The sequence below is a fragment of the Oncorhynchus mykiss genome, chromosome 19 (genome assembly GCF_013265735.2).
Source record: "Oncorhynchus mykiss isolate Arlee chromosome 19, USDA_OmykA_1.1, whole genome shotgun sequence".
NCBI lineage: Eukaryota > Metazoa > Chordata > Actinopteri > Salmoniformes > Salmonidae > Oncorhynchus > Oncorhynchus mykiss.
Genome location: NC_048583.1, coordinates 82,418 through 95,218, shown reverse-complemented (window position 1 = coordinate 95,218; position 12,801 = coordinate 82,418). Strand labels below are relative to the sequence as shown.

The window sequence follows — 12,801 nt, the reverse complement described above, 5'->3', positions numbered from 1 at the left end:
AGATAATGAACATGAGGATGACAACATGTTTAGACTCTGGCATTGTGCTGGAGATAATGAACATGAGGATGACAACATGTTTAGACTCTGGCATTGTGCTGGAGATAATGAACATGAGGATGACAACATGTTTAGACTCTGGCATTGTGCCGGAGATAATGAACATGAGGATGACAACATGTTTAGACTCTGGCATTGTGCCGGAGATAATGAACATGAGGATGACAACATGTTTAGACTCTGGCATTGTGCCGGAGATAATGAACATGAGGATGACAACATGTTTAGACTCTGGCATTGTGCCGGAGATAATGAACATGAGGATGACAACATGTTTAGACTCTGGCATTGTGCCGGAGATAATGAACATGAGGATGACAACATGTTTAGACTCTGGCATTGTGCTGGAGATAATGAACATGAGAATGACAACATGTTTAGACTCTGGCATTGTGCTGGAGATAATGAACATGAGAATGACAACATGTTTAGACTCTGGCATTGTGCTGGAGATAATGAACATGAGGATGTCTAGTGGTGGGACATTTGTACATTTGACTTGCTTTTTTTTTTACATGATGTTGAATCTTTTTTGGGGGAAATGTATTTTTGTAATATTTGAGAATGTTTTGTAGTTGTCGTTATCCATTGTTTGATGTTCTGAACAAAGCACATTTCAGTAAATATTCCCCCAGTACTAATTGGTAGTTTTCCCATATAATTTTATTGAACCATTTAACTTTGTTAGTTCAGTGTGTCATATAATATGATATCTTAACTATAATCAGAGGGCCATGTAATATTATAATTCAGAAGAGAGAGGCGACCACATGTTCTACTTAACTATGTAATATTATAATTCAGAAGAGGGGGGCGAGCACATGTTCTACTTAACTATGTAATATTATAATTCAGAAGAGGGGGGCGAGCACATGTTCTACTTAACTATGTAATATTATAATTCAGAAGAGGGGGGCGAGCACATGTTCTGCTTAACTATGTAATATTATAATTTGAAGTTTTAGGTCAGTCAAAAGGGTAGTACACCAGAAATTCAAAAAAGTTGTGATACTTTTACTAAATCAGGGATAGGCAACATTGATGTGGGTGAGGACCACATAAAAATCTGAACTCAAGATGACGGGCTGCAGTTGCCCCCCTTCCCCCACACCTATTGCAAGCAAAACATTTAGTGGCCCCACTCTTGACAGCAGAAATGTTTTTTATGTTTCACTGTTAATTTTGTGCATTTTTACACATTTTGCCATGGGATGTAGAGAACATTTAGCAGTTTTCTAACTAACTAACTAATGCAATTCTACTCATTTTGCCTTGGGGCGGAGGGGAAAATTAGCTGTTTTCCAGCTCATTTCCTGTAATTCTCCACATGTTGCCATGGTGCGAAGAGAAGGAATTGCCTGTGGGTCGCCCGTTGCCCATCCCTGTACTAAATATTCCCACGTCTCCAGCTTCTTTGCAACACTTCATGACACAACACCACCAGACCACTTTTTTTCCCATCATTGTTTATGTTACAGACAATTTTGACTTCACAGCTTGGCCATAGTGGGAACCGACCATTGGTTGATGCAATGCAACGTCTACAAGGAAGTGGACCTTGACCAAGTGTTAGAGGAATTCAATTCCTATATGTTTAATACCCAATTCAATTAATACACTCAGCCCATTTCTAAGGATTTGTAAGAAACTTATTTGCATAAAATGGGCGGAGACAAGTCAAGCACTAGCGTTTATTCTCGAGAGTACTGAACATGATACAATTTACCACAGGTTATAAACTGTAAATGATGTCATTAGTTTTCGAAACTGTCCCGTCTCTTCTTCACCCTGGTACAAAGGCAATATCTCAAGCCTTCCTACATCGTCTCTCACCAATTTAGATAATTTATGACCAAGCCACGGTCTTCCTGTGTAGATAAGCATCCTAGCCAGTCTGACGATAAGTTCATTAATTTCTACCAAGGAACAGACAGTCATTGTTCTAATTCTTGATTATATTTACACACATTATATTCAGTACTAGGATTAAAGAAAATTCATACATCTATACAGTAACATAATAGAATTCTGATTAGTCAGTCCTGATTGAAATGTATACATAATTAGTCATTATTGATAAAAAATCCCTTAACACCAAGACATTCACATGTCACAAATGTCAGGTGTTACATGATGTTACAGGGTTTGTTTATTTTTTGTCTTTTTCGACAATATTGCAATTCAATTGACTTTGGGTTGTTTTTGTGCTCTCTAGTTCGTAGACAATCTCACATTCACTCTTATCATCTTTGTCCTTATCTTCCAATACTTTATTCTTGGTCACCTCAGCAATTTTGAAAACCTCATATGGGGGAATCAACACCTCTTGTTCATCATTCAATTGAGATAAACCTGCCAGGGAAGCACCAAAACAGGTAGTGATCTTAAAACATGTCTTCCAATCTGCAAAAAATTTAGCCACAAGCTCGTCGGTAGATGATGAAGCAAATTGGCCAAATCGCATGGTGTGACCTTTTTCTCCTTGGAAAGCTCGAGTGCTTCCACGAAAGGTTTTTTCACACTTTTTCCCCTGGGCTTTATTAAGAATACGTAAGGCATCAGACAACAGGAAATGCAAGGAGTGATACTTGTAATCGGTCTTGTAGCGCTTCCCTAGGGTACGAGTGGCCTCATTGAATGACTCGAAAATGCTCTTTCCTGTATTCACATACACATGAATTGCCCTTAAATGGTCATTAGACAGTTCATTGTTAGAGTTATAGTTGTTGTCATACACCTTCATAGCATCTTCCCAAGCGCCTTTGAATTTGCTGTCAATATTTTTCTCATTTGGTAGGAAGGTTTTTTTCACCTCAGAGAGCATATTCTCCCTGCAGCCCTCATAGGAGTCATCGATAGAGTCAGGGGCCATGTCAAGCTGTATTGGGTCGAGATTACGACGATTCAGTCGGGGATGAATCTTCAGGAAAGGGAAGAGACAATGGTAACACTTTAATTACAGTGGTGAAATGTATTATTCATAAAGAGTCATGAAGCCTTTATACTGTATGCATGACATAAAGAGTCATGAAGCCTTTATATGCATGACATAGAGTCATGAAGCCTTTATACTGTATGCATGACATAAAGAGTCATGAAGCCTTTATACTGTATGCATGACATAAAGAGTCATGAAGCCTTTATATTGTATGCATGACATAAAGAGTCATGAAGCCTTCATACTGTATGCATGACATAAAGAGTCACGAAGCCTTTATACTGTATGCATGACATAAAGAGTCATGAAGCCTTTATATTGTATGCATGACATAAAGAGTCACGAAGCCTTTATACTGTATGCATGACATAAAGAGTCATGAAGCCTTTATACTGTATGCATGACATAAAGAGTCACGAAGCCTTTATACTGTATGCATGACATAAAGAGTCATGAAGCCTTTATACTGTATGCATGACATAAAGAGTCATGAAGCCTTTATACTGTATGCATGACATAAAGAGTCACGAAGCCTTTATTCTGTATGCATGACATAAAGAGTCATGAAGCCTTTATACTGTATGCATGACATAAAGAGTCATGAAGCCTTTATACTGTATGCATGACATAAAGAGTCACGAAGCCTTTATTCTGTATGCATGACATAAAGAGTCATGAAGCCTTTATACTGTATGCATGACATAAAGAGTCATGAAGCCTTTATTCTGTATGCATGACATAAAGAGTCATGAAGCCTTTATACTGTATGCATGACATAAAGAGTCATGAAGCCTTTATTCTGTATGCATGACATAAAGAGTCATGAAGCCTTTATACTGTATGCATGACATAAAGAGTCATGAAGCCTTTATTCTGTATGCATGACATAAAGAGTCATGAAGCCTTTATACTGTATGCATGACATAAAGAGTCACGAAGCCTTTATACTGTATGCATGACATAAAGAGTCATGAAGCCTTTATTCTGTATGCATGACATAAAGAGTCATGAAGCCTTTATACTGTATGCATGACATAAAGAGTCATGAAGCCTTTATTCTGTATGCATGACATAAAGAGTCATGAAGCCTTTATACTGTATGCATGACATAAAGAGTCACGAAGCCTTTATACTGTATGCATGACATAAAGAGTCATGAAGCCTTTATACTGTATGCATGACATAAAGAGTCACGAAGCCTTTATACTGTATGCATGACATAAAGAGTCATGAAGCCTTTATACTGTATGCATGACAAAGAGTCATGAAGCCTTTATATTGTATGCATGACATAAAGAGTCATGAAGCCTTTATTCTGTATGCATGACATAAAGAGTCATGAAGCCTTTATACTGTATGCATGACATAAAGAGTCACGAAGCCTTTATACTGTATGCATGACATAAAGAGTCATGAAGCCTTTATACTGTATGCATGACATAAAGAGTCACGAAGCCTTTATACTGTATGCATGACATAAAGAGTCACGAAGCCTTTATACTGTATGCATGACATAAAGAGTCATGAAGCCTTTATACTGTATGCATGACATAAAGAGTCATGAAGCCTTTATTCTGTATGCATGACATAAAGAGTCATGAGGCCTTTATACTGTATGCATGACATAAAGAGTCATGAGGCCTTTATACTGTATGCATGACATAAAGAGTCATGAAGCCTTTATTCTGTATGCATGACATAAAGAGTCACGAAGCCTTTATATGCATGACATAAAGAGTCATGAAGCCTTTATATGCATGACATAAAGAGTCATGAAGCCTTTATATGCATGACATAAAGAGTCACGAAGCCTTTATATGCATGACATAAAGAGTCATGAAGCCTTTATATGCATGACATAAAGAGTCATGAAGCCTTTATATGCATGACATAAAGAGTCATGAGGCCTTTATATGCATGACATAAAGAGTCATGAGGCCTTTATATGCATGACATAAAGAGTCATGAAGCCTTTATACTGTATGCATGACAAAGAGTCACGAAGCCTTTATATGCATGACATAAAGAGTCATGAGGCCTTTATATGCATGACATAAAGAGTCATGAAGCCTTTATACTGTATGCATGACATAAAGAGTCATGAAGCCTTTATATGCATGACATAAAGAGTCATGAGGCCTTTATATGCATGACATAAAGAGTCATGAAGCCTTTATATGCATGACATAAAGAGTCATGAAGCCTTTATATGCATGACATAAAGAGTCATGAAGCCTTTATATGCATGACATAAAGAGTCATGAAGCCTTTATATGCATGACATAAAGAGTCATGAAGCCTTTATGTGTACACATACTTATACATGTATTGGGTACAATCAGAGAAGACACATTAGTGTTTACCAGCACTAGTAACTGATTCATGAATTATTTTCCACCACGATTGGTAAAGTGGCACTCTTTGGATGTTATAACACATTCATAGGAATTCAAACTTATTCATGAATACTTTCTCATGACTTACTGAAAAATGATGAAGTTGTGTTGTGACATTTTGGCCTTACTCAGTCCTCTTTTAAGACTACAGTCTGTAGGTGCTACAAAGCAATAATTGGTTTAATTTTAAGCTTTAATAGTGAGTAGTATTTCCGTAACAGTTTCCTTACATTAATTAATGAACCACAGAGGTATCCCCGCTCTAAGGGTGGTAACACATTGAGATCTGATTCATTTGATTAAATGCAATTACATGTTTTAGGGCTGCAACCATAGAAATACAATGTATTTATGCTACTAAAAAAGCTATTGTCAACTTCATGTCTGTGGTTATTTTGTTCACTGTCAGCCTATTTGTGCAACTGTTATTGAATTTGCATAGAAAAGTAATGTGGTTGCAAATGCAACTGGGGCCATGTAAATCATTTTTACGCTACTGATTCCACCAGTGGAACCTTGTATGACCACACATGTCTATTATGCGACCGAGCACAGTACAATGAAGTCACCGCCCTGCCCTACCTCAAAGAAGGCCTTTCACCATAGAAATAGAATTACTATTGTGATGCATGATTTCCACGGTAAATTGGAAAGTTCAGTCAATGGGCATTATGGGTAATGTAGTAATTCTACATTTTTCAAGTTGGTTACCCATGGCAACCGTAGCATCCCCCCCCCCCCTCCAAACAAAAAGGAGAGAAAGAACTGACACATGGTATTTAAAGTGGCAAGTAACATGTAATGTACTTCTATGCTGGATAGTGAACAATACCCAAAAAGCCTTTGTGCTGAAAAAAATAGATCTTATAATTCAATGTAAGAGATTTGAGAGATTCGTACCATCTTTGATTCCACACCCAGAGTCCAATCATGGAAGACACACAGCAAAGCAAAGGATAGGATGTTTTCTCTCCCCATGACTTCAACAGGTCCTGTAGTAAAACAACATGCAAAGGGAACAGTGGTCGAATAGTGGTCAGCAATAGTCACTTATATTACAGTTTAAGAATATAAATGATAAATGATTATTATTATAGAAGTTACTTCCAGGAAAAATGTAATTATTCTAAGTCAGAGTCTAATAAATGTTACAATTTACGTTACTCTTGTGCTCCTGTTGGGTGTAGCTTCACCAGATCTTCTTGACTTTGATGTCTCTTGGTGTGTCTTTATCTGTTGTTGCTCTTGGTGTGTCTCCTTCAGTCGGGGCTGTATGACCATTTACAGAGAACCCACGTGAACGTTACATTTGACTATCATACACCACAGACTCTCGTGTCAGCCTCCCATTGGCTGTTTTTAATAGTTCCTTTATATACTTTGGTCTAATTCTTCTGTCCTTTTTTGGACTTTGGCTTTTACTTCTGCCTGGACAGTAACATTAACACGGCTTATAATTCTGCCTGGACAGTAACATTAACACAAGGCTTATAGTTCTGCCTGGACAGTAACATTAACACAAGGCTTATAGTTCTGCCTGGACAGTAACATTAACACAAGGCTTATAGATCTGCCTTGACAGTAACATTAACAAGGCTTATAGTTCTGCCTGGACAGTAACATTAACACAAGGCTTATAGTTTTGCCTGGACAGGAACATTACCACAAGGCTTATAGTTCTGCCTGGACAGTAACATTAACACAAGACATATAGTTCTGCCTGGACAGGAACATTAACACAAGACGTATAGTTCTGCCTGGACAGTAACATTACCACAAGGCTTATAGTTATTCCTGGACAGTAACATTACCACAAGGCTTATAGTTCTGCCTGGACATTAACATTACCACACGGCTTATAGTTCTGCCTGGACAGGAACATTAACACAAGGCTTATAGTTCTGCCTGGACAGGAACATTAACACAAGGCTCATATTTCTGCCTGGACAGGAACATTAACACTAGGCTCATATTTCTGCCTGGACAGGAACATTAACACAAGGCTCATATTTCTGCCTGGACAGGAACATTAACACAAGGCTCATATTTCTGCCTGGACAGGTACATTAACACAAGGCTCATATTTCTGCCTGGACAGGAACATTAACACAAGGCTCATATTTCTGCCTGGACAGGACCATTAACACAAGTCTTATAGTTCTGCCTGGACAGGAACATTAACACAAGGCTTATAGTTCTGCCTAGACAGGACCATTAACACAAGGCTCATATTTCTGCCTGGACAGGAACATTAACACAAGGCTCATATTTCTGCCTGGACAGGAACATTAACACAAGGCTTATGGTTCTGCCTGGACAGTAACATTAACACAAGGCTTATAGTTCTGCCTGGACAGGAACATTAACACGAGGCTCATATTTCTGCCTGGACAGGAACATTAACACAAGGCTTATAGTTCTGCGTGGACAGGAACATTAAAACAAGGCTTATAGTTCTGCCTGGACAGTAACATTACCACAAGGCTTATATCTTCTGCCTGGACAGTAACATTACCACAAGGCTTATAGTTCTGCCTGGACAGTAACATTAACACGGCTCATAGTTCTGCCTGGACAGTAACATTAACACGGCTCATAGTTCTGCCTGGACAGTAACATTAACACAAGGCTTATAGTTCTGCCTGGACAGGAACATTAACACAAGGCTTATAGTTCTGCCTGGACAGGAACATTAACACAAGGCTCATAGTTCTGCCTGGACAGGAACATTAACACAAGGCTTATATTTCTGCCTCGACAGGAACGTTAACACAAGGCTTATAGTTCTGCCTGGACAGGAACATTAACACAAGGCTCATATTTCTGCCTGGACAGGAACATTAACACAAGGCTCATATTTCTGCCTGGACAGGAACATTAACACAAGGCTCATATTTCTGCCTGGACAGGTACATTAACACAAGGCTCATATTTCTGCCTGGACAGGAACATTAACACAAGGCTCATATTTCTGCCTGGACAGGACCATTAACACAAGGCTCATATTTCTGCCTGGACAGGAACATTAACACAAGGCTCATATTTCTGCCTGGACAGGAACATTAACACAAGGCTTATGGTTCTGCCTGGACAGTAACATTAACACAAGGCTTATAGTTCTGCCTGGACAGGAACATTAACACAAGGCTTATAATTCTGCCTGGACAGTAACATTAACACGGCTCATAGTTCTGCCTGGACAGGAACATTAACACAGCTTATAGTTCTGCCTGGACAGTAACATTAACACAAGGCTTATAGTTCTGCCTGGACAGGAACGTTAACACAAGGCTTATAGTTCTGCCTGGACAGGAACATTAACACAAGGCTCATATTTCTGCCTGGACAGGACCATTAACACTAGGCTCATATTTCTGCCTGGACAGGAACATTAACACAAGGCTCATATTTCTGCCTGGACAGGTACATTAACACAAGGCTCATATTTCTGCCTGGACAGGAACATTAACACAAGGCTTATAGTTCTGCCTAGACAGGACCATTAACACAAGGCTCATATTTCTGCCTGGACAGGTACATTAACACAAGGCTCATATTTCTGCCTGGACAGGAACATTAACACAAGGCTTATAGTTCTGCCTAGACAGGACCATTAACACAAGGCTCATATTTCTGCCTGGACAGGAACATTAACACAAGGCTCATATTTCTGCCTGGACAGGAACATTAACACAAGGCTTATGGTTCTGCCTGGACAGTAACATTAACACAAGGCTTATAGTTCTGCCTGGACAGGAACATTAACACAAGGCTCATATTTCTGCCTGGACAGGAACATTAACACAAGGCTTATAGTTCTGCCTGGACAGGAACATTAAAACAAGGCTTATAGTTCTGCCTGGACAGTAACATTACCACAATGCTTATAGTTCTGCCTGGACAGTAACATTAACACAAGGCTTATAGTTCTGCCTGGACAGTAACATTAACACAAGGCTTATAGTTCTGCCTGGACAGGAACATTAACACAAGGCTTATAGTTCTGCCTGGACAGTAACATTAACACAAGGCTTATACTTCTGCCTGGACAGGAACATTAACACAAGGCTTATAGTTCTGCCTGGACAGGACCATTAAACACAAGGCTCATAGTTCTGCCTGGACAGGAACATTAACACAAGGCTTATAGTTCTGCCTGGACAGGAACATTAACATAAGGCTTATAGTTCTGCCTGGACAGGAACATTAACACAAGGCTCATAGTTCTGCCTGGACAGGAACATTAACACAAGGCTTATAGTTCTGCCTGGACAGGAACATTAACCCAAGGCTTATAGTTCTGCCTGGACAGGAACATTAACACAAGGCTTATAGTTCTGCCTGGACAGGAACATTATCACAAGGCTCATATTTCTGCCTGGACAGGAACATTAACACAAGGCTAGGTCTGTATCTTTACCTGATAACGTACAGCAGGATAGATCCATTCCCATACAGCACTGTGAATTAGTAACATGCTTTTGAGTACATTTTCAGAAGCCTGGACATGTCTACTGTCCCTCTTACTGAACATCCCCCTCCTCCCACGTCAATACCACACTCATCCACCCTCTCTTCTTAAATGTCAAATACAATAAGTAATGTGGAGACAATGGCTTCAACAAATGTAAAAATACTACTTAAGGGGTCTATTTCAGTATGTGAAATTACTGGGCACCTTGCAGACAGTGGCTTTAACTAGTGGTATGAGGTATTTTAGTGCTGGGCTGGAACAATAGCCTAAAACCTCAAGGTATAATTCAAATTATCTCAAACTAGAATTTACATTATCTCAAGGCAGAAATTGTTAGAGGCACTATTGAACACAGTATTATGTAATGTTGTGGTTGAGGTTTATTCAAAGGGACAGAATAAAGACCAGTATGGACAGAACCAGGTATATGTACATGTTATAGGATATATTCAGCAACTGAGTGGTTAACTGTAGCTATTGTCCGATCGATTGTTATAAAGGCCAAGCAGACAGAAAACATTCTAATGATGCAGGAACGTGTAGCAGACATGGCTCTTACTTTTAAAATAACACTGTGAGTAAGATGAGTGATAAAGGAGACACCCCATTCAACGCACTGGTTAGGGACATTCATTAATTGTGAATAATATGACTCGTTTTGAATACTTTTATGTAATTGTCATACTTTATTATAACCCCCATAAATGTAGTACATATTTCCACAATTGTGCTTGTTGTTATGTAATCTGAGACTTATTTAGAGCCTCATATCAATGTCATGGGATGTCATTCCTTTAGCACCACAGGTATAGCATAGAAATCAAGTGGTCGTTCTTATATTTCTTAATTTCTTTGTTTTTCCTTTGGATGATGTGCATATTGATTCTAGGTTGTATTACTGCACGGTTGGAGCTAGAAACACAAGCATTTCACTGCACCTGTGATTGTAACGGTTTTCTTGGTGAGAAGGAGAGTCGGACCAAAATGCGGCGTGTCTATTGCAATCCATGTTTAATGAAGTAACACACTAAACACAAACACTATCAAAACAATAAACTTAACGAAAACCGAAACAGCCTATACTTGTGTAACCTAACACAGAACAATGACATCAGGACACTAAGGACAATCACCCACGACAAACTCAAAGAATATGGCTGCCTAAATATGGTTCCCAATCAGAGACAACGATAAACACCTGCCTCTGATTGAGAACCACTTCAGACAGCCATAGACTTAGCTAGAACACCCCACTAGCTACAATCCCCATAAATACACACCACATACAAAAACCCATGCCACACCCTGGCCTGACCAAATAAATAAAGATAAACACAAAATACTTTGACCAGGGTGTGACAGAACCCCCCCCCTAAGGTGCGGACTCCCGAACGCACCTCAAAACAATAGGGAGGGTCCGGGTGGGCGTCTGTCCATGGTGGCGGCTCCGGCGCGGGACGTGGACCCCACTCAATCAATGTCTTAGTCCCTTCTCCTCGCGTCCCTGGATAGTCCACCCTCGCCGCCGACCATGGCCTAGTAGTCCTCACCCAGAACCCCACTGGACTGAGGAGCAGATCGGGACTGAGGGGCAGCTCGGGACTGAGGCAGCTCGGGACTGAGGGGAAGCTCAGGAGTGAGAGGAAGCTCAGGAGTGAGAGGAAGCTCGGGAGTGAGAGGAAGCTCAGGCAGGTTGATGAATCTACCTGGCTGGCTGGTGGTTTCGGCAGATCCTGGCTGACTGGCAGATCTGGAAGAGTCTGGTCGACTGGCAGATCTGGAAGAGTCTGGTCGACTGGCAGATCTGGAAGAGTCTGGTCGACTGGCAGATCTGGAAGAGTCTGGTCGACTGGCAGATCTGGAAGAGTCTGGTCGACTGGCAGATCTGGAAGAGTCTGGTCGACTGGCAGATCTGGAAGAGTCTGGTCGACTGGCAGATCTGGAAGAGTCTGGTCGACTGGCAGATCTGGAAGAGTCTGGTCGACTGGCAGCTCTGGAAGAGTCTGGTCGACTGGCAGCTCTGGAAGAGTCTGGTCGACTGGCAGCTCTGGAAGAGTCTGGTCGACTGGCAGCTCTGGCTGCTCCATGCTGACTGGCTGCTCCATGATGACTGGTAGCTCTGGCTGCTCCATGCTGACTGGCTGCTCCATGCTGACTGGCAGCTCTGGCTGCTCCATGCTGACTGGCTGCTCCATGCTGACTGGCTGCTCCATGCTGACTGGCGGCCCTGGCTGCTCCATGCTGACTGGCGGCCCTGGCTGCTCCATGCTGACTGGCGGCCCTGGCTGCTCCATGCTGACTGGCGGCCCTGGCTGCTCCATGCTGACTGGCGGCCCTGGCTGCTCCATGCTGACTGGCGGCCCTGGCTGCTCCATGCTAACTGGCAGCTCTGGCGGCTCCTTGCAGACTGGCAGCTCTGGCGGCTCCTTGCAGACTGGCAGCTCTGGCGGCATCCTGCAGACAGGCAGCTCTGGCGGCTCCTTGCAGACTGGCAGCTCCATGCAGACTGGCAGCTCCATGCAGACTGGCAGCTCCATGCAGACTGGCAGCTCCATGCAGACTGGCAGCTCCTTGCAGACTGGCAGCTCCTTGCAGACTGGCAGCTCTATGCTAACTGGCAGCTCTATGCTAACTGGCAGCTCTATGCTAACTGGCAGCTCTATGCTAACTGGCAGCTCTATGCTAACTGGCAGTTCTGAACAGGCGGGAGACTCCGGCAGCGCTGTAGAGAAGGAAGGCTCTAACAGCGCTAAACAGGCGGGAGACTCCGACAGCGCTGGAGAGGAGAAGGGCTCCGACAGCGCTGGACAGGCGAGGCACACTGTAGGCCTGATGCGTGGTGCTGGCACTGGTGGTACTGGGCCGAGGACACGCACAGGAAGCCTGGTGCGGGGAGCTGCTACCGGAGGGCTGGGGTGTGGAGGTGGCACAGG

At 41.8% G+C, this 12,801-nt stretch overlaps 1 protein-coding gene across 1 annotated transcript; it reads right to left on the bottom strand.

Moving 5' to 3' along the window:
- Positions 1-1,559: 1,559 nt before the first annotated feature.
- LOC118941384 (erythroblast NAD(P)(+)--arginine ADP-ribosyltransferase-like) lies at positions 1,560-6,657 on the bottom strand. The gene is made up of 3 exons (XM_036953880.1): positions 6,554-6,657; positions 6,295-6,386; positions 1,560-2,980 (listed from the first exon to the last, which is right to left on the bottom strand). Exons 2-3 carry the CDS (start codon positions 6,370-6,372, stop codon positions 2,210-2,212), a joined length of 849 nt encoding a protein of 282 aa, XP_036809775.1. The 5' UTR covers positions 6,373-6,386; positions 6,554-6,657; the 3' UTR covers positions 1,560-2,209.
- Between the last annotated feature and the right edge of the window lie 6,144 nt (positions 6,658-12,801).